Raw genomic sequence first — 27,932 nt, 5'->3', positions numbered from 1 at the left:
ATTCTGCCTGATATAGCCTATTCTTAAGGCTTTCCATTGTGGTTTGTAATTCCTTGAATGAATTTGACATTTCCAGAATTTCTGTTTGGTTTTTCTGTAATATTTTGATTTCATTAGATAATTTTTCATTCACTTCCTGCATTGTTTTTGTGGATTCTTTGTGTTGGGCTTCTATTTTCTCTTGTATTTCATTGAGCTTTCTTACAAGCCATATTCAAAATTCTTCATCTGTCATTTTAACCATTTTGTTTATGTTGTTATCTATTAGCAAGGAGTTATTGATTCCTTTTCAGTATGTCCTTTTGCTCTGATTTTTCATGTTTCCAGAGTTCTTTCACTGATTCCTTTTTATCTGTCTTCTTAATCAAGAGCTCAGGGTGCTAGGGCTGGCTTATGGCCCTGTCTCCAAGTCCCCAGTGATCAATCCCTGACCATGCTGGAGAGAGGAGTGCTGGTCCTGAGTTGCCTTTGCAGTGTTTAGCAGGTTTCATGTACCTCTCAGGTTATCTCTGACCTGTTGTCTTCACCTCTTCTCAACCTAGTGTAGGGAGTACGGTCCCCAGCTTAATCTTCAAGCTGATGGATTGTACTTCTGGGTGTGAATCTGCTGCTCGCTGATTGCTTGAGTTGAAAGGCACTATGTTTAGCTATGGGAGTGTTCTAACCTGTCATTGATTGTAATTTGTGTGGAGGAGCCAGCTGCCAAGGTAATCTTTTGTGCCTATGGTAGGCTCTGGTCCCCCTGGTGGGGCATACGAATACCCCAAGCTTTAGGAGGGACCCTGTAGCTCCCAGAGTTTACTTGGTCCCGACTCCACCAGAGATGGGGGAGGCACAAGACAGATTGTGGTTGGAGTGCAAAAGCCTGAGGGGCTTTGCTAAGCCTCAGTGGGGATCAGAGGTTCCTTATCCTGCCTCTAGGGGAAGATGCTGATATGGAGTTCAGGGTGATCTCTCCAAGCCCAGAGAGCTGCTCCTAAGGGGAGGGGCCTAATCATGTGATTGCTAAGGCCCTAAGCCAGGCTTTTTCCATCCCTGTCCACTAGCCCAGTTTCTCTGTGGGGTGGGGTGTTTGCCTTCCCTATTTTCTACCTGGAACTCCACAGCAGTCTCCCCTATGATCAGTCCACATGTGTTCCCTCTCCACCCAAGACCAGCTCTTGAGCTGCTCCATATTTCATGTTTGTGACCTGCTGACATGTGTCTGCATGATGCTGGCAGGTAGGGGGATCTCCAGTTTTGCACCCCTGTTCCACCACTAGATCCCCAGGTGAGGTAGGTAGGCCTCTCTATCTGCAGAGGTCTCCATCAGAGGAGAAGCAGCAGCTGACAAGTCTCTTGGATCACGCTGCACTTCCTATTATAGGGAGTGGTGGGAGGGGTCGCTGTTCCAGTTTAGCCCACGTGCCTGAAGCATTCAGTTGCCATGGGAACCAGGGGCAAAGCTAATTCAGTCCGAGTGCCCTTCTCCAATATGGCAGTTCTCCAGCAGGGGCCGGGGATGAGGCGTGCTCACAGACCCCTGCTCCTCTGCGCCCCTCCACACCCTCTGTTGGATATGGCTGCAAGGGCTATCTCACCATCCAAGCCTGGAACCACGTCCTCTCCCTTATGTCTCCCCGCCCCACCCTCAGGACTGGGGAACACCAAGTTCAGCCCCCTATCTGAGCCACCATCGGGTGATCCTGCCAAATGCCTGTGGGCAGGAAAATCGCAGACTGCAGCTGTCCTGTGGGCTCGGCTGGGAACACGCCCCCATGGCTGAGAAGCAGGCCTCTCAGCACAGAGCACTCTAGTGGCCACTATGGTGGGAGGACGGTCTGTGGTCTCCCAGCACTGCTCTTGTGTTTTGGGGCACCGGGTCCTAACCACCCAGTGGAGCTGCCAGCAGGTGATCCGCGCAGCTCTGCCACGGTGGCTCTGCTCTCCGAGGGGGCTTCAGCTGGGAATATGTCCCTGTCACCAACTGACAGGTCTCTCAGCACAGAGCACTTTTGTGGTTGCTCTGCAGGGGGCGGGGGCCATGGCTAGAAGCCAGCTTGAGCCAAAATTACATTCTGGGATGCCAGGAATGGAGGAGGTACACAGGGGGAGGTGTCCAGACGCAAGAATGCCACTTCTCTTTTCCCTTTCACTGGGCTCTGGGCCTCTCTGGATTTGGTCTGTGCCACCGATCTCTCTTTCTATTCTCCTGTCTCCCAGCTCCGCAGCTCCTCTTGGTGGGATCCCTGGACTCCTCTGCTGTGTCTCCCCATGGGCCACATCCTAGCAGTAGTTGTTCTCCACTCTCTTCCATACAATCCTCTATTTTTCTTCTGGGACAGTCCGTAAAGCTGTGTCTCTAGTTGTCCATCTTCCCAGAATGTTCATTAATTTGCTATTTTTAACTGATTTTTGGTTCTTCTGAAGGTGCTTGCTTGTATGGATAGTTGTTGAAAATCGTCATCCAGCTCCTTTAATTTCACAGGACAACGTAACCACAATTATATGTTTAGCTTGCATCTTTGTGAATGTCTTTTCTTATACTTGTGTAGAACATGTAATGCAATACTGATTTTATCAGTAGCCCTAATCATTGGTCTCCTTGTATCCATGCCCTTTGCCTTAACTCTGAACTGGCCTGATGACTTGGTTTTGGCCAACATGATACAGTAGAGGGATCTTCTGCAGTTCCCAGCCCAGGCTTTACAAAGCCTGTGCACTTCTCCCTCTTGGAAACCTGAAACTCCACAGGAATAAGCCTGGGCTAGATCACTAGCTGATAAGAAACGTCACATGCAGAAGAGCACAGTTGTCCAACCAAGCCCATACCAGCCTGATACTTTCCAAATACAGGAGAGATCCTAGCCTGGTTAGTAGAGATGTCTACCTTATGTGCAGGTGACCTTAGACACAGGAATGATTCCAACAGAGACAAGAAGAAACACCCAGCTAACTGGTTGCCTTGGGAACAATAGTCAATGCTTATTGAGTTTTTGGGTGTTTTGACATTCAACATTAGATCACTGAAAGATACATACTTACCTATAACTTTTTTATTATAGTGTCAGGATCATACAATCATATTACCAATAATGTACTTTTTTTGCTTGACTTCACAATGTATGACAAACGTTATAAAAAACCAACACATTAAGGATTATCTGATTTTTGGATGGCCGTATGGTATTAAAAGTGTTGATAGATTAAATCTTAAAATATTTTGTCAAATTAATACTTTCATGAGATAACTAATCCAGTAGTACTGAAAGGCATATAATAAAAACCATATTCTCTGGTACAACTCTCCCCAACTTCAGTATCCCATACTAGATGTAATTTCCATAAATTATTTCTGATTTTGTTTTCTGGTGATAATATTTGGAATTCTCAATTATGCCTATTTTATCTATTTCCTGATATATAGAATACAATGCCAATGACTACCTCATATAAATGAAATGTGGCTGCTATATCACTGGCCTAGTCTCCCTAATATTTGATGATAATGTGATTTTCAATTCTTTTCTTGTTTAATTTTGAAACATTAAATGATATATTAAACTTCATTTCTTCTTCCATCGATGTGGCTCAGCAGCTTAATTCTCTATGTAAGTTGATTATTAATAGTTGCCCTCAGGCAATTTTCTCTGTCTTTCTCACCTTCGATTATATCATCATTTTCTTCTAAATGTTTATTTTGGCAAAATGGATGTAACAAAAAATGTACCATCTTAGCCTTTCCTAAGTGTACAATCCAGTGGTATTAAATACATTCATAATTTCCTGTAACTGAGATAGGGAACTGGCGGGCACTGTTTAACACAGAGTGAAAAAGCCTCTAACCACCCTGATGAAAGACAGGATGCAGTGACAGAAGTTAAGAACAGTCAAAACCAAGATGGCAAGGAAATTGGCTGCTGCTTAACCTTGCAGCTCATTATGCCCTAGCTATAATGTATCAGCATGCTGACAACTACTCCATCCGCACCATGACAGTTCCAGGAGGGACCTCATAAAGTAAAAAAACGAGAAGGTTCCCAGTTTTAGGAAATCACCACCCCTTTTCAAGAAATAACAAATATTCTTCTGCTTAGCTTATGATCAGGACATTGCTAAAAATAAATAAATAAAATAACTAAAAGTGCTATTCTCCTTACCAGGGAGAATTAGCTTCAACTCTGTTTGTAGAACAGATCTTCCTCCATATTTCCTAAATAAAACTCTCTTTCACTTTACACTGTCAGCTTGCTCTTGAATTATTTTTTGTGTGAAGCCAAGGACCCACTTGGAATTCACGTGATTCCTAGCATAGGGAATTACTTTCCTGTAACATAGCTATCACCCCTGTCCACCTTAAGAATTCTTTTAATCTTATAAATCTTAAACTCTATACCCATTAAATAATAACTTCTCATTCCCTCCCCTCCCAAGCCCCTAAAAACCAGCATTCTGCTTTCTGTCTCTAAGACTTTGACTTCACTAGGCACCTTGTATAAGTGGAATCATACAGTGTTTGTTTGTTTGTTTTCATGACTCGCTTATTTTATTTAGCATAATGTTTTCAAGGCTCATCCATATTATAGCATATGTCAGAATTTCCTTTCTTTTTAAGGCTACTGATATTCCATTATATATATAAAAGATAAGAAAAATCTCAGGACCGCCACCCTTATTCCTTATGTAAAAAGGAGGGTCAAGCTTGGAAGCTGAGTTATGCAACGCCCCCTTCCAAATTAATAGCTGTTACTACGTCATGCATCAGCCAGATCCCTAGTAACAGACCAAAGGCCTCAGGCAACTACAAGGACTGCCCCCACTGATCATTCATAAGAAAATTCCTTGCTGGCCTTCTATAAGCAAGGACATGCAAATTGTAACTTTAGGTCTCCAGGCTACATCTAGTTTCTAAAACTAAAGTCTTTTCCATTCCACACTAATAATGAATTACAAGTTTACCTTCCCAGGTGCAGAACAGAGAAGATCAAGCATCCTTCCACCTACCCAGGGATATCTACATAATTAATGCTCCTTTCAGTTCCTTTTTCTTTTTTAATGTTCACCTTATCTTATGTAAAATGTAGATTTCCTGGGCCTCTCAAGAATGTAACCATTTTGCCTGACTGCCCACTCTCCTGCTCCTTTTTCTTTCTGTATGTCCTATCCCCCTTAGATGCTGAAGTTCCCAAATTCCCCTTCAGAAACAGCCTCAGATACTTCTATGGTTTGTGTTTTTCCTGGGGCATGTCCTCAAACTTTCGCTTAATAAACCTCCTTTGATTGAGATCTTTGCCGCCATCATTTGTTTTGGGTTGTCATAAGGATATATCATATTTTGCTTATCTATTCACCAGTCGATGGATACTTGGGTTGCCTCCACATTTTAGATATTGTGAGTAACACTGCTGTGAACATGGGTGTACAAATATATCTTTCGACCCTGCTATCAGTTATTTTGGGTCTATACCCAGAAGTGGAATTTCTGGATCATATGGTAATTCTACTTTTAAGTTTCTGAAGAACTGCCTTACTGTTTTCCACAGGGGCTGTATCATTTTGCATTACCACCAAGAGTGCACAGGATTCCAATTATTCCACATCCTTGCTAACACTCTTATTTTCTGTTTTTGTTTTTTTTACAGTAGCCATTTTAATGTATGTGAGCTGGTATCTCACTGTAGTTTTAGACAAACGATATCCTTTTACCCTATTGTTGAAAGTAAGTCACAGCCAGTTCTCTTCACTCAGTGAAGTGCAGATATTATTTGAGCCATAAAGCTAGAAAATACAGTTAGCTTCTTCTCCTTCATTTTCATTCACTCATCATTTTAATTACAATTATAGTCTCTATTAGAGAACCTAAAAAGACACAGTTCATTTTGTGCAGGTTTTTATTTTTCTTTCAAGAGATGAGGTTTTGCTGTATTGCCCAGGCTAGTCTCAATCTCCTGGCCTCAAGAAATCCTCCTGCTTCAGCCTCCCAAGTAGCTGGAGTTAGAGGTGCAAGCTGCTGCACCCAGCTTCGTTTGTTTTCATTTTTATTGAAATACAAAAGGTTAAATGCTTGTTCTGTACTGGTAAAGGTGCTTCTTGAAGTTGATAAAGGAGGGCTGGGCTGCCTGTGGTTTCCTATAGGAGACAGAAAAAACAGGTCAAGATGGTTATGCCTTGCAGCTTTCATCCCATTCTTCATGATTCTTCTTCCATCCACTTCCATGAGCTCTTGGTGCTTTCCTTGACTTCCATCTGTGACCTATGGAGGCTATTCACTATAAAGCACTCAGGGTTATCTTTGTAAAGCTTATGTTACAGTTTGTTCCTTCTCTGATCAAAAGCAACTCAAGAGTTTCCTATCTCACTCAGGATAAAAATTTTAAAAGACATACCACGTGATCACCAAGGTCCATGGGGTCAGCTTTCTGTCCATTTCACTGAATTTGTCTCTGCCATTTCCCCACTGCAGTTCTCATTCTCTCATACTGTCTCTTTACAGTTTTTAAAGCAAGTTTAGTGTATTTCTGCCCCAGGGCATTTGCACTTGCTTTATTCTGTGCTGGGACACTTTTACTGCATAAGAACCACATAGGTTACTCCCCTACCATTCTTTGTTCGGATTTCATCATTTCAAATAAGGCTTTCCTGAGTAATCTATTTATAGCAGTGCAAAATCCATCACTTTGTGTTTCCCTTAACATTCTTCATCTTTCTTCTTAGCTCTTATCACTCTCTGACCTATTATATATTTACCTGTTTATGTATTCAGGCAGAGCCTATCTCTACTCACTCAAATACAAGCTTTCTGAGGATAAAGAATCCTTTTATTTTGTTCAGTGGTATATTCCAAGCATCTAGAATAGAACCTAGTTCATGGTAAGTGTGGATAAATATTAGTTAAACAAATAATTCAAAGTCCAAATGTGGTCCGATTAAATGAATTGGGCACTGGAAGCTGTTCAGTGAAATATCTATGCAATTTTGCAACTGGGGTGTTAGAAATCAAGAGTAAATGCTTGTGTGGTAAATATTTGAATTATTGAGGCAAACTTCTCTAAAAATATAAAGTATGTTTCTGAGAGAGAAATTAATAATATGCTTTTAATATGGTGTGGTAAAAGCTGTTATTAGTGAAAAAGTAATCACTGGGTCTAAACTTGATATACCCATTCTAAAATATTTTGACCAAAACCAAAAAAGCTTAAATGTTAACATAGGAGCTTGAAGGAGTTTCTCAAAAGTAATTGAGAGTCTGAAAGTGGACTCTGAGTGATCTGTGATTTACACTATGAGAACAATCTGAGTACAGTCTGAGAACCAGAGCATGCATCGAAACAAATGTTATAGTCCAGGATATATTTTATACTGTCTGGTAATGGTAGCTCAATGTTAGTAATGTGATATTTGCATTAGAGAACTAAAGTCTTGCTTCCTCTATAGTTAGTTCCTCTGTTTACTCTGTTTTTTCTAGGGTCACATGCAATGTTTGGTAACTCAGTGTGTGTGTGTGTGTTTGTGTATGTCTGTGTGAGAGAGAGAGAGAACATAAGAGATAAGTGAATATAAGTAATAATGAGTACATTTCAATTTTAATAATTGCTATCCTGTGTCTTTCATTGTTTATCATATCCTGTCTTGGTTTTTCTTACCTCCTTGATTGATTAATTGATTGATCGTAGAGATGGGAGGGATCCAAATGCATATAGGTAGAATAAAAAATAGCAAAGAATAACCAAACTATGTCAACAAAGAACACAAATTTGACCATCCAAGCAGTCAGCTGTCATTCGTCATTGGACCTCACCACCATCATTACTCTCCCATATATTTTACCCATGCACAGAAGCTCTCTGTACTTACTATGTTCAATGTCCTGGAAAGAGGTAGAAATATCTTGTCATGGATAGTCGTTCAATGGTGGGCATCTGGGCTTGAACACTTGGTGTTTCAAATGATTGTTGTACCTAAAAAAGAAAAAGGCTCTAGATCAGGGGTCCCCAGCCTATAGTGAATAGGATGATTATTTCATTATATATTACAATGTAATAATAATAGAAATAAAGTACACAATAAATGTAATGTATTTGAATCAACCTGAAACCTTCCCCCGCTTCCTGATCTGTGGAAAAATTACCTTCCATGAAAATGATGCCAAAAAGGTTGGGGAACGCTGCTCTCGATGACATATGACTCTTTTGAAATCTCAGAAAACATCTTGTCCCATGAACCAGGAAATGCCAAGAATGAGGGGAGCTCCTGCGGTTGATGTGACAAGCCCATGGATATTCTATGTCACTCACAGGAGTCAGAATTCAAACCATGCCTCTTTGAGTGGACACTCCATGCCAGAATGTATTTATTAACTCGAAATAAACATCTCATTCCTAATCCAAGGCCTTTCGACCTCTATTTCCTTTGTTTTCCATTTCTGACCTATAGATCTGACAATCAAGTATCCCTTGGATCTGTTCATGAGAACTACATAAGGAAGGTCTCCCATGTTCAACCCCCACCAAGGCTGACTGCTCAATTTAGGGAGACCTAATTCCCAGGATCTTGTCTTTAAAGCCTGAACACTGACTCTTTCATATCCCCACCACCAAGCTGATCTCTGAAGTCTTTTACATGGACTGATCAATGATATCCCACTTACCCTAAATCCAGTGTTTCTAGTCTTTGTCTAGAAACACCCTTGAAACTATAATATCTAATTTCTATTCATCTGAAGAACTTAACATTTTAGATCCCTATTCATAGGAAACCTGACTCATGTTACCAAGGAATCTTCTCTAATCTACCAAAGGAGTATTTCTCTTTTCCCAACATAGTGTAACTGTTCTCTACAATTTTGAATTTAAAAACAATTATACTTTCCCATGTTCTTAATATCAATCCTATTTCTCTAAAAAAAGGAGGGAATGTATTCATTCATTCATGTATCTATTTATTTAATGGATATTAATTGAATGTGTGCTATGTGCCAGGCTTGTTAAGATGTTGAGCAAATCCCTGCTTTCATGAAGCTTGCATTTTAGTGAGTAAATATAGGTAAAAAATCAGACACATAAATAAAATACATATTGACTGGGTGCTGGTAGACCTATGAAGAAAAATATATTAGGAGGAGGACGAGGAATAAGGAAGTACCAAGTTGGGGAAGGAGTATGAAGTCTTCCCTTTTGGACCATTCCATTCAAAGAATGTATTATTTTAATTTTCTTTCACATGTTTTTATGGATCCTATCACAAACTGTGATCACACATTTGTTTATTGACTCACTTTTTTAGTGTTCACATCGTTCACAAACGTGTGAGTCCGCAGTAGGCGTATGTACTCGTGCCCCATTTACCCCCGTCACCAGGATAGGGCCCATTACAACAGACCACCCAATCCATATTTATTTAATACATTAAGCAATGAAAATTAATTCAAAGTACTTTCTGTGTTTTGAATTTTAAGAACTTATAGCCCATAACATGCAAGTTTATAGTTTATATTATTTTGTTCTACTTTAGTCACCTGCTGGGATATATTGACATCTTTTTCTAAACCAGAGTTCAACACCTAAATGACATATACCAGCTACCACTCTACTTTTGCTTGCCTGACAAAGTCACTTGAAATGTGAATAATGATAAATTCTTCCTGAACAAATAAATGAATGACTAATAGCGGAAAGAGAAGCTTACCTTCCGAAATACTTCCTCTAGGTGACAGCACCAAGAGTATTTCTGGAAGCATGTGATGAGCTGTGTGATGAAGAGGGAGCCCCTTGTGATGTCTCTCCAGGACATGTTATCTACAACGATAGAAACTGTTATGCCTTGGACTATGGTTTTCACTATTTTTTGTTTACATTTTTTTTGGTCATTTGTAAAAGAAAAGCCTAGCTCAGGAATTATCTTAACAGAACTTATAACCTGACATTAACTCATTTTCCACATAGAGAAAACAAAAAAGCTGGCGGAGGTTGAACTAAAGGGTCAACTTGTCAGAGCTGCAAGAAATTACAGAGTGATTACATTTGGACACTTGGAGCTGAAATTCTACTATGCGTCTTATGTTCATTCACTCAGCTTTAACATAAATGGGATTATCCCAAGTTATAGAAGAAAGAATAGAAGCTCTGAAGAATAAAGGAACTTCCTCATGTTCACACAGTGTGTAAGTGACCCAAAATGGCCACCTGGGTCCAATGTAGTTTACAAGTTACATCATGCTGTCTTTAACAATATAAAAAACAAAATAGATGAACCAAAGTTTCCATTATAGAAGACAAGTAAATCATAGAAATATACTGTACAGCATAGTGTCAGTAGTTAACAATACTGTATTATGTATTTAAATATATAAATTTAAATATACGCATATGTATATTTATGTATTTAAATATTTGGTAAGAGGGTAGGTCTTACGTGTGTGTTCTCATCACACAGAACCATAAAATGATGATGATTATTAATAGAGAGCTGCAGGAATCTTTTGGAGGGAGGGATATGCTGAAGTTATAAATTGTGGTGATGGTTTCACTGGTGGATTCTTATCTACAAATCCATTAGGTAGTATACAATGAATATGTAGTTTTGTATGCCAATTATGCTTCAATAAAGTGGTTTCAAAGAATAGGACTTCAAATTTTGCACATTTGAAACAGTCAAATGTGAAGGTCCTTAAGATGGTTAACTAGAAGTAAAAAACTAACCACTATTCCCTGTATTGGACCTACTCAGTCCTACCCTATTACTGTCTATTTCTTTCAAAGGGCATTCACATTCCTACTGGGGCATGAAATGCATCACTCTATGTAGAATCAGATGGCAAATATGAGGAAAAAGTCTTGGAGTGGATAATTTGAGAAACGGCAGCCAGTCCTGGGATCCACAAAATCTCTACTTAAAATATTAAATGGATTTAATAAAAAAAAGAAATCAATCATTTATGTTTAAATGGAGTTTAGTAAATGGGGTTCCTGGTATCAGGTTGCTTTTTTATTTGGTATGCAATTGACTATAAAGTGCAACGTTTATTTAAAAAAAAAAAAAAATGGCAGACTAGAGTCTACCTGCCAGCTCACCGCTCCCAAGAAAAAAAAAAGTACAATTTTTAACAGTGTGTATAGGAGGAATAGAATCTGTTCTTATAGCACGGATAAGAGAATGTAAAATATATTGACAAAACTCAAACTTTTTTTCAGATCATTTTTGCCCAGGGCCTATCTTGATTTTTCTAGAACCATTCAAAGGCAGCTTCAAGCCCACAAATCCCTGAATGCCTCTAAAAGTCACATACGTGGGGTGGAGGAGCAGAAAGCAATGAAGTCCTTCTCCACGTGAGTCTTGCAAACAGCATCTTCTTCCAGATTCTCCAGTGACTGTGAGGAGCTGGCTGCCAAGGCTTCTGGAGAGTCTCTGACCCACACGTGCCCACGGTTTGCTGGGGAGACATGAACTTGCTACACACCGCTGAGCCTCCCTCAGTGTGACTATCACAGTTGCCCACCTTGTTCTTCCTGAATGTTCATTCTAACTATTAATAATTTCATACACACACACTCAGACCACTTTGCCTTCTCTCTAATGCCATTGAGTAATGTGCCAATTAATAGTGACATCATCCTGTAGTTACCAGCTTTTAGCTAAATTATTTCTGCTTTTTATTTAAAGAGAGCTGCCAGTAACCATGATATTTTGGATGTCAGGAAAAAAATAAAAAAAACTTTGATAGCAATGACCCCAAGTCCCCTGATCTCCATACTCACTCCCCTTCAATATTTATGAAGAAAAATGATGTGCTGCTATTACATGATGGCCCAACATTCAAAAGTAATTCTTCTCAAACAAGATAATTTCAAAATGTCTATAAAACATTTACAAGACAAGCTACCACTAAGATACTTCCATTCAAAGGTGTGAATATTTCTGTTTAACTTCGATTTAGGGATTCTGATGATCTCCTTCACCACTTCCCCTGGATTAAATTGTATAGACATTTCTCAGCTGACCAGACAATCCTCATGATTCCAGCCCCATAGACAGAGTTTCCTCATCATTCAGTGCAGTGGATTTGCACTGGGTGGGTTAAGATTGTTCCCCCTAGATATAAACCATGCATCAAAGTTCTCTGCAAACTCCTTCATAACTGTTGGATTTTCCGTCTGAGAACTCACCACCTCTGCAGGCCTGGACAATGATGACCTTGGGTTTGTCCTTCAGACTGACGCAGTTGCGGTTGTTGAATATCTGGAAGACGGTGTCATAAGGCAGCACATCCCACGTTCCCTCACTGTGTCTCGTTCCACAGATTCCATCCAGGATGCCATGAGACATGAACACCACGAAGGTGCTGTCCGAGGACTTGTGCTCTGGTCGGGCAGCAAATTCCCGCAGCACTGACTCCATATCCTGGAGAAGACCAACGTCTCACTTCAATAGAGCAAGCATTGCAGCTATGTGACCTCCTAGATTTCCCATGAGCAGCACAAGAAACGCATGTAACATTCTGTCATGGTGCCTTCACCTAGTGCTGACTCAGTGAAGACAGCTGTTGTCTTTTCCTTCTTAATAGGCAGTGGGTCCAACTTTCTCCTGCTGCTGCTGCTGACATACCAGAAACTGTCTTCTCCATATACTGTCTATGCTTATATGTCACTTGTGTTACTTTTTTTCCTTTTGAGCTATATCTTTTCTCTCCTTATTTAACAATCACCATGTGTAATAAAAGCATCACACCACTTTCCTTCTCAAACCCATCCCACTGTGCTTAGAATAAAATCAAACCTCTGGCCTGACCCTGCTCCATCCTCAGGTTAGCCGCACTGGTCTTTTTGTGCCTCTCATGTGCCAGTTTCCTTTTCAGTTTAGCCCTTTCACATGTAGCTCCCCCTACTTGGAAGACCTTTCACTCACATCCTTCCAGAGCCATCTACTTCTGGTAGTTACAACTCACCTCCCGTGGTATCTCCTCACAGAGGCTTCCCTGGACCACCCCATCAAAGGTGCCCCCCCCCCAATTCTCTCTCATGTTTCTTTTTTCCTTTTCTGTTCACTTATTTTGACTTTCTTATCACGCTTACGTAGACACACACACACACACAAACACACACAATCTCTGAAATTGTCTGTTTGGCTTATATTTGGATTGTCCCTCTGCACTCTAACCTAGATCAGTGTGAGCTGGGAACTTCCCGTCTCACGGAAAGGCCTATCCCAGGTGGCAGGAAAAGCTCCTGACACCGAGTTCAAGACTCAATATTTGTGTTATGAGTGCACTTCTGCTTAACAGTCACCGCTCGAGTTGTCTGGGGAATCTCCGGGCTGACTCCCAATCACCTCACTTTGGAACTCAATAAGGATTGTGAAAACACACGCCAATCACATTTTGTCCAGTTTTATGGAATTGGGATGGTTGGAGCTCAAAAGAGGCGTGGATAATACCTTCGTTTTGCCAACACACACACACAAATACTGAGGATGTTAAAGCATTTGAGGTTTTCTAAAGCTGACTAGTTAGTGGAGGGATGTGTGTTGAATGCGTGTGAGTTTGGGGTGGGCGAGGGGCCCTTACCCTGGCTGTGAGTTTCTCTTTTACATCCACTCTGTAGCCCAGGCCCTCAAGCATCCCCTTCATCCCCACGATGTCATGGTCAGCCCCATTCCTTGGCGCAAGATGGTCAAACTCTGTATTGCATAGGATGAGAGCCAGGCGAGTGCGATCCTTTTTCTCCTTTATGGGATAGATCTGCAGGAGGTGGATATGCAGTGAATTTGATTATGCCCGAGTCTATTTTGAAACCCCATACGCCCAGCAGTGTTGCTTTATTAAAGCCTCGTACAGCTATTCTCTCCCCCAACGTCTACCAGAAGATCCTGTCTTCCTCTCTCCCAAGAGCCCAGAGCAAGGACCAGGCTATATTTGGAAGGATAACTCAAGAATGGACATGCTTGTATGTTCTGTCTCAGGGGGAGTAGGGGTGGGGGGAGGGGATGGGGGTATAACTACATGATGAGTGCTATGAGCACTGTCTGGGGAATGGACACGCTTGAAGCTCTGACTCAGGGGGATGGGCGCGACATGGCCAATATATATAACCTGAACTTTTGTACCCCCATAATAAGCTGAAATTTAAAAAAAAAAAAAAGAATCTTGTGAAACTTAATAGAATAATTCCTACTCATCCTCCCCTTTCTTCTCCATCTCTCAAGTCTTTCTTAGCATTGGAGGTTCAGATCCAATTTCATAAAAACCGAGAGACCTTTGTCATTGGCTCCAGTAATAATGAATTCACCAAAGATTATTTGCCTTTGGTAGAATTATTATTTTGATACTATTTTTGACACATCAACTCATAATGTTTTTCAAGCTTTAATTATATTTTTAAAATATGTTTCATATTCAGGTCTTTCAACTAGAGTAGAAACAGTTACTACTCAGCCATGTTATCTTACAAATATTTTGATTCTATGCCTGTAGTTGAAATTGTCATAAATCCCAAATAGGTAAGTGAATAAATAATTGAACAAAATAAGGCATCTGGATTTTATCATGGTGCTTAAACAGAATTGGAATCTGTATGGAGCCACATGTTCTCCTCACATTTATGAAAAAGGTTTCCACAGTTTTCACCACCAATTACTTAGTGTTTTAAGAAATTGTGCATTTAAGTGATAGCAATTGTTTCTTGCCACATCTCTATCTCATGCATAGAGCACAGCACCTCTCCAGCCCGTTCTTTACTCAGTCTCAGAAAGTCTTCATGAGGGCAAAGCTTGATGGTATCTGTAGATTCTGCTGACTCAGCTGGTCCAGCCTTGATTTCCGGAGGAGCTGCAGAATATGTCACATTATATTTATTGTTATTTCTGCCTTGGTGACCCAATTTATCACCTCAGAAGATTGAGAGAGTGGGTTTTGCACATAGGGGTTATAGTTGTATCTAACCTCTTATATAAGTAGATGCATTGTTACTGGGAGAAAAGAGAGAAGTCCCTGATGGAGAAAGCGGATCCACCCAGAAATGCAATAATAGATTCTGATAATTCTAGGGGAAACACCTTGATAACTTCCGGTCAAATCTAGCCTCTCTGTATTGATTAAAAACAGTTTGACTTTTCCAATGGTACTATTCTAGGGTACTCACCCATCTATACGGACCTTCTTTATACTCAGAGCAATAGTATATTGCGTAAATATTTATCAGTGCTATCTATTAGAAATATAATGTGAGTTCCATATGCAATATTAAATTTCCTAATATCCACATTAAAATATTAAAAATAAACAGGTGAAATGAATTTTAATAATACATTATATTTAACACAATATATCTAAAATATTATCATTTCAACATGTGTTACTAGCCAAGATTCAAGGATTTAATAGCCACATGTGGCCAGTGGATATGATATTAGATGGTACAAGTCCCATTTTGGAGTGATAATCCCTTCTTGATCCACACAACACATACAGATACCTTCATACACCATAATACTTATTAGAATCTTGAATCTTGTACCATCCAGTTATTATTTTTTCAGAACCTTAAACTGAATTCTTAACCTTTCTAGAGGAAATAGACTTCAATCATACCTCCCCATATAGTAAAGTCAGCTATTTAAAGGAGAAATGCTGAATAGTGACAATAGTGTTTTATCCAGAATTAAAGGAACAATTTTTTCGTTAGAGATTTTGACTAATTCTGGATGTCTTGTCTCCAAAGTGCTGAACAGCTAACACTAAGTTTTTCACCCCATGTTTTATAATGCAAGAAAATAATACATCTGTTTTGGAGAAGTTTGTTTCTGAGTATTTCTCAACTGTCTCCTAGACAAATGTAAATATATTTGGCATTGCTTGACCTTATTTGACTGAGATTGTGCAAGAGACTGAGAAATTCCAGAGCCTTTTTTAGAAGAGGAAAAGAAAAGGAATTTATAAACAGAAATTAGAAGAGAAGTTTACCAAGATCTAAACTACTGTGGTTTCTTGCCAAGATAGGAATGGATAGTCACGTTATTTCTGTTCAGTTACATGAAACAACATAGACATTTTCTGGTTAATTTTATTTAAATGAGAAGGTAATATTATCTGGTTTAAAATTTTCAGATTTTTATATTTTATAATTTTTCCTATCTCATTCTCTTATTTTTATTATATTTTAATGATACTTTTGAATAAATGTCTTTCTAAAAAATGTGATAAAAGCCTAAGGTCCAGAGATGTACCAAATTGTAAGAGTGTATGAGGATACCAAACTTCTGAGCATTTTTTTCATAGATTAAAAAGTGACACATGCTTTTCCTTCCCATTCCAGAAAATTTGGCCAACATGAGGGCATCCAGGGTCCTAGGATATTGCCTGATCAAAAGGTATGTTTTCTCATCCAAAGTTTCCCTTCTCCAGTTTATTTATAGGTTTGGAGTACTTTTTAACATCTCCTAACGACTATTATGTGGCTATGTACAAATATAGTATTTTCAAGTAAAATGAGGAATTAGACAGAATCTCTATCTTACACCCAACGATAAAATTAGCATTAAAATAGATTATTGCATCACAAAATAGTATATGGAACAGTTCCGTCCACTACCAAAAGGGAGTTCCTATTAGCCTGGCAGTGTGAAGAACAGGAATTGATAGTAGGAAAATGTGTGCTCTCTTTGATTCTAACTGATGCTATTCGCTTCTGTGACTATGCTTGCTTTTAGTTGTTTAATAAATATAGTTAATCAGAATGAAAAACAGAGATAAGAACAAAGGTAACTCCATGATAGGCTAGGCTTCCTGGATGTGAGAAGCCTAGTTCTGCTTCTGTATATATAGCTTGTTGGCTTGGTGCTTAGCATAAGTGGAGCCATGGCAGGCTTCACTAAAGTAAAGGAAAACAAAGCCCCGGGGAGGTAACTGCAAGTTGCTTTCTGATAAAGGGCTAGAGAATCCAGGTGCCCTCCAACCAACTAAGTAGATAAGAAGGGCAAGACATGATCAGTGCATGAACAGCTTGTGCAGGGCGTGTGTTCCCAGTATCGCTTGTAACCAAAAACTAGAAGGTATGCGACAACAGCCCCCCTCCCCCGTCGGAGACCCTCCTCTTCCCCTGGATGATGTTAACTACAACTGGCGCCAGTGCAAAAAGCCCCGAAACTTAGAGTCAACAAACCTAAAGCCAACGCGATCAGCCACTTCTAAACAAAAGGAACAAATAAACTGAAGGGGGATGAAGTGCAGACTAGTATGTCATGTGCAGACTAACGTGTTGTGTGCAGAATAACGTGTCGTGTGAAAACTAGCATACAGAAAAGTATAAAAGCCTAATCTTTACCCCAGGGCGGGGTCCTAGTTCCTGGAGAGGCCACTGCGTTGGTGCTCTGGAATTTGGACCCTGGCCTGGGGCTAGTTAATAAACTCCTTTGCCTTTTTGCAGCCTCAGTGACTCTGCCTCTCTGTTCCTGGGGCCAAGGGGAACCGGATCTAACAAGTGCAAGAGAAAAAAGTGAGCAAATTAAGAGTTTAGATAAACATTTTAATTTCTAGTTCTAATCTGTTATTTAATTAAATGCTTGGAATCCCATTAAATTGATACAAAAGGGAAGGGACTAGTATAGGGTAATACAAAGCCATCTCCCATGGAAGGTAGGGATTCAAGTAGTTACCTCTTTGATTAAATAACAGTGCTTGGCACATAGTATGTGAAAGAGAGAGAGAGAGTGTGTGTGAGTGTGTGTGTGCATGTGTGTGTTCAATGAAACTAAGAAATAAACAAATAACTTGGGTTCTTCCTATCCTCCAGTCCATATGCTCAATATTATGCTAGAAAACCTCAGAATTACATCCATGACCAAAGGTTTAGCCAGGACCTTCACCTATTCTAATAGCCCAGCCCGCCCAGCTTCCTGGCCTACTGGGCCAGTTCACCTAAACTGTCCTGGGATCACTCTGGAGACTTCAAGTGCAGATAGAGCCTAGGGAACCACTGGACCCTACCTGAGAGAGTCTACCTCTGCCTCCTTCATACCACAGCCTCTGGTAATTAGATAACTTATTTCAGTTTAAAGTTTAACACCCATTGTGATTCCTGGAGCTGTTAAAAGAATTTTGAAGCCCCTATTACTTTAATTCTAATTCCCATTTGCTGCATTATCTCTGATTTTTTAAAATCGAGATTATTCCTATGTCATCCCAGGTTTGAGAAAAAGCAAAAACTTTGAAAAAGAACCAGTTTAAATATTAATTAGAATGCAGCCTAGGTTACAATCTTGGACAACTATCATACTAGCATGTGCTTCCTGTTGGTAGGAACATGCCTTCTCCCTAGAGAAGGCTTTTTCAAAAAGGTCATTGGATATAGTGAGGTCTCACAAATTTATGTTGCCTTTTGTTCATCATCATCTGTCGTTACTGGTAAATTCCAGTATATGAGTACTGAAGATTTCAGTTTAAACTCTATGACAAATTGAGTCTATCACTGGTGAACTTGAATCTGAGAACATTTAAGCTCTAGTAATACTCATAATTCAATTTGGGTCAACAGTTTTGAAAAGTTAGAAAATTTTATACATTTTTAGAGGTTGCCCTGATCATATTTTTGTAACTCATAAAAATAGGTAAGTACTACATAAGTCTAAATCTTAGCACCCATATAATAATTATGATAACTAATATTTATAGCTTACATATCCTTCATTAGTTCATTCATCCTGTATTAATTAGATATCTTCTATGTGCCAGGCACTCTACTAATTACTGTTATTCATTGGCAGAAAAACCAGTTGCATTCTGCTGGGAGATAATTAGTAGATATTAATTCCATTTAATGAGATAGAGAGGGGATAAAAGCGGAACAGACTTGGTCAGGGAAACAAGTGTTTCATTTTACATATGGTAGTTTTATGAAGTCAGTGGAACATTCAAGCAGAAATATTGAATATGCAGCTAGCTGAATGAGTCTGAAGCTTGGAAGAAAGCTTTCTGGATGAGAGTTGATGTCTTGGGAGTTGTTAGCATATGCCTGGCATTACTGTGTTCCTAGCCTTACATGGCTTTGTGAGGCAGTACTTTATTTGTCTCCATTCCTAAGACTGATACCTAGGGAGCTAGGAAGGTTAAGGAACTTGGGCAAAGTCACATAGTTCACAGGTGACAGAATCTATGTTTAGGTTTAAGTATCCCTTACTCCAAAGTCTCTATTATTAACTATTTTTATGAACAGCTTATATACAACCACTCAGCATTTTAGCTAATTGCAAACTTGATCCTATTCTACAAAAGGACACTGATAGGTTTAGATAAAATGGTGGTTTAGTAAAGGAAGGATAGGAGGTTCACAGAGAACACAGCCTGAGCTTGGAGTTGAATAGATCCTGGAAAATTTGAGATGTCCATTGTAAATGATCCTTACCTTCTACACTGCTGAACATTTGGTCCACAGTAAGGACAGACTGGGTAAGCATTTCATCTGCCCCATGCTCTTCCACAGAGTTTACAAAGACCCAGGCCTTGTCATCAGTTTTGGTATCATAATTTTTTTTCCATTCTGCTTCCTTCAGTTTCTGTTCTTTTTTTTTCACCAAATTATCCATTATGCCATTGATGACATCTTTGTTCAGGTATTCCAAAATCTTAAGTGGATTTTTGTTTTGGTGGTTGTCCTCTGTCAAAAGTAGAAAGACTCCAACTGTGGGCACAGCTTACTAAGTTTAAACCTCACTTTTTCTGTAATGTGAAACACACCTGAGAATACATCCTATTTCACCATCTCCCCAAGAAATCATATACCTCTTTTCTCATATGTGTACAATTCTCTTACCCCATCAAATTCATGCAGGCTATTTAACAATTCATTCCCACTTGTGATTTTTGATAGCTTGTCATCTCTCTTCTGTGACACTGGGCCCAGTGCTAACTTCCTGGCCATCCACTGTATTCATATTTCTCTTTCTCTTGCTCACAGCCCATGATGATGAGGCTCTGCATGAAACATGTGTTCTCAGTAAAGGCCATGCTCTTGTTTAGGTTGTAAATTCCTCCTGCCAGATTGTAGGGTCTTTCCTCTTCTCTGTATTTAGTTTCCTTGGTGAAAGCACTATGTCTTTGAATCTGCATTTTTTTACACATATCCTATAGCCACATCTTTGTGCTAAAAATGCTTATAGGTACCTAATATGCCGGCCAAGCATATGAACTGATGAATAAATGGATGACTGTCTCTAGAGCCCTAATTCTTTAAGATCTTGTTTTCAACCAAAATTTAGAATTGAAAATAATCTGACAACTGAATTTCCATAATGATAGATTAATGTGAGACTGGATTTATGTATTAATCCTTCAAATAATTTGAATTTTTATGGATAAATACAGATATTAAAGTAATACATCTTTTATTTCAATAAAACAGATATGATTTGGGCAGGTAGATATGAGAAAGCTAGATACCTCATCAATTCTCAATTAACTCTATAAAAATAATTATCAAGTCCATCTATATGCAAGGATAGCTTTGCCACAAAATTGCATTTTCTAAGGAAAACACATCAGCATGTTGAACAAGAACTTTGGCCCCGAAGCACCAGCCTCATTGCCATATTATCCTGAGTTAATATTTTAATAAATGTTTGTTGAGCAACTATTATGAGAAAGGCACACAGAAGTTACAAAACAGGAAGAAAATTTACCTAATATCAATTAATTTAATAAATTATAATACCCCCTGTGTACTTATTATGATTAAAAAAGAAATACATACAAAGCAATGTAAATCATCATTAAAATTATCATTGTTACAAATCTCTGTACTAAGTATTTTACAAATATTAATATATTGGACCCTCACAATAAGCCAGTGGGAGAGTTATTATTTTTCTTACTTTATAGATCACTTAAGTAATAACTTGCCCCAAACCACACAAATTAGGATTATAATCCTGTTCTTACACCATATTCTATATAGTTAACTATGACTCAGCTTCAGCAGTAATAGTTGATATTCACTGAGCCCCCATCATACCAAGTGCTTTACTGAAATTTCATGAAAATGCCATGTAAAAGTACATTAATGTTTTTTGCATGTAAAAGGAAATGTACACAGAGGTTACTTAAGTAATTGACCCAAGTTGTGTGAAAAGAATAGAGTGTATAGTAACAGGAAGGCAAGAACTGAAATTCAGGGGTTTAACAACCAGAGCCCCCACTCTTAAATCATCAAATTGCATTATATGACACTTGGTGGAGATCTGCTTAAGAGAATTCAAACAAGATAATTAAGAGGCTCAAAAAAGGTAAGTGAATTCCAGCAGGGGAGATCACAAAGGCTTTTTGGAAGAGGTAGCAAAAACACTGGTTTTGAAATACAGTGTAGATATTGGAACAGAGAGTTTGAAGATTTGCAAACAGCACCAAGGTTAGTATGTGAAATACACACTTTGCCTAAGTTCTGGACTTCTGTTTTATTTGTGTACTCAATGAGCTAGGTAGAGTGTTGACTGAATGAATAATATGTGGAGAAATATGGCAAGCAATAAAACTAAGGAAGTTTACAATACAATAAATGCCACATATGACAAACTGATAGCTAATGTCATGTTCATAGTGAAAAGTTGAAAGCTGTTCCACTAAGATTAGGAACAAAAGAAAAGTGTTGAATTCACCACTTCTATAGAACATGCTAGATATTTTAGCCAGAGTGATTAGGCAAGAGAAAAAAAAAGGCATCGAAATTGGAAGGGAAAAAGATAAATTGCACCTCTTTACAGAAAACATGATCTTATATATAGAAAACCCTAATGACTACACCAAAAAATTTGTTAGAATTAATGAGCAAATTCAGTAAAGTAGCAAGATACAAAATCAACATACAAAAATTAATAGTATTTCTTTATAACAAAAAAACTATCTAGAAAAAAATAAGAAAACAATCCCATTTAAAATAGCTACAAAAACTGCAAAATACTTATGAATAAATTTAACCAAGGTGAAAAAAAAATACACTCAAAACTATTAAACACTGGTGGAAGAAACTGAAGATGATACAAATAAATAGAAAGATCTCTTGTATTAAGGGATTAGGAAAATTAATATTGTTAAAATGTCTATAATACCCAAGGTGATCTATAGATTCAATGCAATCCCTATCAAAATTCCAATGGCATTTTTACAGAAACAGGAAAAAATCCTAAAATTCATATAGAATCACAACAAAACCTGAATAGCTAAAGTTATATTGAGTCAAATGAATAGACTTGGAGGCATCACACTACCTGGCTTCAAAATATACTACAAAATGGTAGTAATAAAAAATAGCACAATCCTGGAATAAAAACAGACATATAGAACAATGAACAGGAAAGAAAGCCCAGAAATAATCCCAATTATTTACAGTCAATTGATTTGCAACAAAGGATCTAAGAATACACAATGGAGAAAGGACAGTCTCTTCAATAATTGATATTGGGAATATTAGATAGCCACATGCAGAAGAATGAAATTAGACTATTATCACTTGCTATATATAAAATCAACTAAAAATGGCTACAGACAGACATTAGAAGAGAAAATGTCAAACTACTAGAAGAAAATGTAGGAGGAAGCTCCAGGACATTGGAATATTTTTTAGATATGACACTAAAAGCGCAGGCAACAAAAGCAGCAATAAATAAGTGGGATTACATTAAACTAAAAAGGTTTTGCACAGCAAAGAAAACAATCAACAGAGTGAAGAGATAACCTCTAGAATGATAGAAAATATTAGCAAATCATACATCTCATAAGGGGTTAATATTCAAAACATATAATGAATGGAAACAATTCAATAGGAAAAAAATAAACCGATCAAAAAATGAGCAAAGGACCAGAATAGACATTTTCAAAAGAAGATGTACAAATGGGCAACAGATATATTAAAAAATGGTCAACATCTCTAATCATCAGGAAAATTAAAGCCTCAATAAACTATCAATTCATACCTATTAGAATGGCTATTATCAGAAAGACAAAAGACAAAAAGTATTGGAGAGGATGTGGATAAAAGGAACCCTTGCACACTGTAGATGGGAATGTAAATTAGTACAGCCATAATGAAATACAATATGGAGGATCCTCAAAAAATTAAAAATAGAACTCAAATATGATCCACCAACCCTACTAAGGGCTAATATCCAAAAGAGATGAAATCAGTATGTCAAAGAGATATCTGCACTTCCATTTCCATTGCAGCATTATTCACAGTAGCCAAGATACAGAATCAAGCTATTTGTCTGTGGATGGATAAATGAATAAAGAAAATGTGGTTTATATACATAAGGGAATACTATTCAGCTTCAAAAAAGAAGAAGGATATCTTGTCGTTTGTGACTACATGGAAGAACAAAGAGGACATTATTTTAAGTGAAATAAGCTAGACCATTCACCAAAAGAAAAATACTGCATGATCTCACCTATATGTAGAACCTACAGTGTTAAACTCATAAAAGAAGAGAGTAAAATGGTGGTTGCCAAGGGTCAGAAAGGGGATCAGATGGGGAGTTTGGGAGACATTGGTCAAAGGAAACAAAATTTCAATTGGATAGGAGGAATAAGAGATCTATTGTACAACATAGTAAATATAGTGAATAACGATGTATTGTATTCTTGAAAATTGCTTGAGACTGAATTTTAAGTGTTCTAACCACAAAAAAATGATGAGCATATTAAGTAATGCTTATTATAATTAGGTCAACTTAGGCGTTCTACAATGTGTACATATTGCAAAACATCATATTGTACTTGATAAATACATACAATTGTAGTTGCCAAATAAATAAATAAATAAATAAATTGTAAGAACAACAAAAAGACAGTCAAAGAGCCTGGTCTGAGGTTTTTCTTTTTTTTTTTTTTTTTTCTAACATATACATTATCATGGCATCAATTACATGCTTTAAAAAATAAATAAATGAGTCTCAAATTTATAGATTCAGCCCAGATATAGATCACAATATAGAAACTTACACATCCAACAATGAGACATCTTTTCTCCATATCCCATAAACTCATTAAACTCAATTTTTTAAACGGAACTGCTCATTTTTCATTCCCGTCCTTTGTTCCCTTCTCCACATACTAGTAAATAATATCTAACCTCGAAGTACAAGAAAACAGCAAAACCTGGTGACATTAAATCTCTTCTGTCTTCCTCATATATTTCCATCTTGATCAAATTGTATTGATTTTATTTGCCAAATATTTACAAAATCTGACCACTTCTCTCAATTCTGCTTGTTCATTATTTCTATTCAGGCCAATATCTTTCTTTTCTTCATTATACTAAGAACTTTATAAATCTACTCTTGCCCCCTTCTAATCTCTTCTTAACAGTGAAGCAGAGTGAGTGTTCCAATATAGAAATTTGATCATGGAACCTCTCAGGTTAATCTGACCTAGGCCTTCTCATTCAACCTCATCGTCAGATACTGTCCCCACCTTGCTCATTACATTTTAACCATTATACTCTTCCTTCAGTTTCTAGCAAGCCCCTACTTAGGGATCTCTATGATACTAGTCCCCCAACCCTCATTGCCTCCTGTCCTCCCACTGCTCTGTGTTTATCCTCAAGTTTCAGCTTAGATGGCACTTTCATCAGGGAATCCTCCATGATACTCCCAGGCTAGATAGAGTGTCAGAAGTCTGTGCTCCTAGGGCACTTTGTTTCTCCCTAGGCCAGCATTTTATTCCACATAACTGTGATTCTCAGCCTACTTGTCAGTATCCACCATTAGATTCTATGCTCTGTGAGGCCAAGAGCCATGAACTAGGCCTGCACTACTTCTAGCATTCAGTAATTATCTACCAAATCATTAGTCAAATAATTGTCTACCGATAATTATCTACCAAATCATTAGTCAAAAGATTATAAGAACAAATGGATAAAATGTAGGTGTGGCCCAACTCTTGAAGAATACTTAATAGCAAGCTAAGTAGGCTTGATTTTATTTAACAGGTCATTAAGTTCACATTGGGGGTTTTCAAGCAGAGGGAAGGTGTGTTCACTCTCAAATTCATTCAGTAATATTTAATGAGTATCTGTTTGTGAAAGATACTCTGTTATTGTTAGGGGGTACCATTTTGGTAAGGCATTTCTAAACATAAAAGTTCTCAGTTGAGTAGAAAGATATATATAGAAATAATTGAAATTCAAACTACTATAATAACTTAAATAATGGGTGTATGCACAGAAGAGCACGAGGAAGCATGAGTCAGGTGGAGGATGGACACTCACAGGAGGGAAGGCTGGGAACTGAAACCTGGAGGATTGGTCTGAGCCTGCCCCTTGGAGAAGGCGAGGGCTGCACCCCTGACAGGGAACAATGTGGGCAGAATCACAAAGCCTCCAGGGTGTCTGATGTAACCAGGGAGCTGGGAGAGTTGGGCTTTAGAAAGAATATGGCTGTAAATAGAAGACTACTGTCCAGACTGAAGTGGGAGTGATCAGAGACAGGGCAGCTATTTGAAGATTTTTAGAGAAAATTGGAGTAATGGCAGGACCTTGAGTTTTTGTATCAGGCCAACCTGGGATCACTCCTCTCAGTGGACATTTGACTCACGGCAAATTATGTTTTCCTTTTCAAAGTATCTTCTTCAACATCTAGCAATAATAGCACAAATTTAATTGGGTAGTTTTAAATATTCAATCAAAGACAACGTAAGATATAGCTGTCCTGTGGTAGGTATTTAAAAAAACAGTCATTATGTGTTATTTGTTTTGCTACAATTCATGCTGAATTGAAGTTGCAATGATAATAAAAATGGAGGGAATAATTTGGAGGACAAAATTCCTCAAGACCATAGATTTGGTCCCAAATTGTTGTAATGCTTTAATAGGATACTATTCCTCAGATACTTTAGTCAACAATAGCCAAGTATGCTCAATTGTTTATAATTATTGAACCACTTTATTTATTTTTTTTTTGTCTAGTACCTTCCAATTTCTCACATCTGTGATCTAATGATCCTCTGTTTCCAATCCAACAAGCAGTAAAATGGGCCTGCCTAGCCAAAGAGGAAGCCACAGTATTCATTTAACTTTCGTCCCCAGCCAAATGCTTTACTAGAATCATGAAGCTGACAAGAAAACAGTCAATCCTTGCATTTTAGGAGCTTATGTTAAATATGTGAGGTGAGACATAAACCCTGGAAAGATTTAACCACAGGGAGAATCAAAAGAGTAAAGAAACATGATAACAAGAAAGTATTCATGAGATAAATACAGTAAATTTCTGCTTTTTTATGAAGCAGAAGTCATGCTTTAGAGGAATTAGTGGAAAAATGCATAAATACACGTTGAATGGTAGAAAACCTGTCTGGAAAATTCAGACAGTTTTAAAAAGGTAATAGGGAGCCATTTTATGTTCCTGAATAAGAAATTTACAGTAATAAATACCTAATGTAAGAACTGAGAGTTAACTAACTGATCAACTTTCCTACAAATTCTAGTCTGTAGACAAACCTATGCCAGGCCAGCTATATAAGACTTATCTGCAGATCTTTTAAAGATTATAAATTCCTGTAATCTATTCAAGATTGAGCTATGCCAGGTCCGGGAAGGACAGTAATCTGATTTTTTATATGACTATATATGATTCATATATGTAATGAGGTTTAGAAATCTGTGGTATAGTCCAACCTGTTATTTTTCAAGTGAGAATGGATCCATAGAAGTTATATGACATTTTAGAATTCTAGCTGCCTGAATACCTAAGGACTTGATCTCTTACACCTTTTCAGCTTCTGTGTATAAGACAGGTGCGCTGGAAGGAGTGTGCAGGATGGACTGGAGAGCAAAGTCCTGGAGAGTGGGAGGCCAGTTAAAAGGGTGTGATTGTAACCCACGGAATATTGTGTTAGAGAGGTTAGTACCGGACCTAGAGAGAAAGGGGGAAAATTGGAATCACTTTAAACCGATGAAGAATGTCATTCAATATAAGGACTGGGAAAGAGACCAGAACTCAAAGGCTCTCAGATCTGCTTCTGGGAGGAAGGTTTATGATCTGGATGACAACTTTGGAATCCAGAGGAAGCAGAGAAGATTGCAGAGTGCATTTAGAGACTTCCAGGGGTTGTCTCTCACACAAATAGCTTACTATGGCTTTACCCTCCCTTTGATTCCCAGGAGCTGGAAGAAAGAAATCAATTACCTTCTTTCTGGCTGGAGGACATCTGGTGACTATACTCTGCTTCAGTGTCTCCAACAGCAGGTCCTGAGATTCAAGTTACACAACCAACCAGAGAAAGATTCAGCTTGCACACTATTGTTTCACCTCCCTTTTGTTATTTCTGCCTGTCACACAGCAATAAATAGTTTTCTAAGACCTGAATCTCTAGCTTTTCGTCAGAAAAGGACCCCTACTTACCAGCCATAGGGGACAGCCGCAGTCCTTTCGTTTAGTGCTGAAAAAAGCCTCAGACTCAAAACTAAAATTCACTGGGTCTTTCCTTATTGCAGGGCGTGTGGACATCTAATTACACATTGTAAAATTGCTTTTCAGAACTTGTAGGTTCATTTTCAGGAAGTCCCCTGTGATCCGTAAATTGGCTTCCCAGTCCTGAACTCTAGTTTCTTCCCTCAGATGGAAGAAAAAAAAAATGGAAATGACAAAACATTGTTCTGTAGGTTGGCACCTCAGACTGGGTTTTTCCTCCTTTTCCTTTTCTCTCTACAGTCCCCACACCTTCTTTTATCCATCCTTCTTTTCTCGTTTTGATCTCTCAGTATTTCTACTTCTGTTCACCTAAAAACTCAAATCCTAGAAGAGTTAAATCTAACAAATCTACTTTCATTGCCAGACAATAACAATCAAAATAGTTTGTGCTTCCTATTTAAATTGTGTAGATTGATCATGATGATGTTTTTCCCTCAATGTCTCACTGTCATCTTCATCTTTAATTAGAGATAGTTCTGCCAGAACCCTCTTGTCCATTCCCATAGCGTGCTTTT

The 27,932-nt window shown here is 38.3% G+C and overlaps 1 protein-coding gene across 1 annotated transcript; it reads right to left on the bottom strand.

The window, feature by feature from the left end:
• Window positions 1–6,079: 6,079 nt before the first annotated feature.
• LOC138384793 (caspase-13-like) lies at window positions 6,080–27,921 on the bottom strand. Its single transcript, XM_069470471.1, has 10 exons — window positions 27,864–27,921; window positions 27,133–27,195; window positions 19,368–19,643; window positions 14,688–14,797; window positions 13,538–13,711; window positions 12,141–12,375; window positions 11,264–11,407; window positions 9,664–9,773; window positions 7,834–7,937; window positions 6,080–6,108 (listed from the first exon to the last, which is right to left on the bottom strand). Exons 1-9 carry the CDS (start codon window positions 27,919–27,921, stop codon window positions 7,839–7,841), a joined length of 1,269 nt encoding a protein of 422 aa, XP_069326572.1. The 3' UTR covers window positions 6,080–6,108; window positions 7,834–7,838.
• Window positions 27,922–27,932: the final 11 nt, after the last annotated feature.

The sequence above is a fragment of the Eulemur rufifrons genome, chromosome 6 (genome assembly GCF_041146395.1).
Source record: "Eulemur rufifrons isolate Redbay chromosome 6, OSU_ERuf_1, whole genome shotgun sequence".
NCBI classification, from domain to species: domain Eukaryota; kingdom Metazoa; phylum Chordata; class Mammalia; order Primates; family Lemuridae; genus Eulemur; species Eulemur rufifrons.
This window is presented reverse-complemented; position numbering and strand designations above follow the sequence as displayed.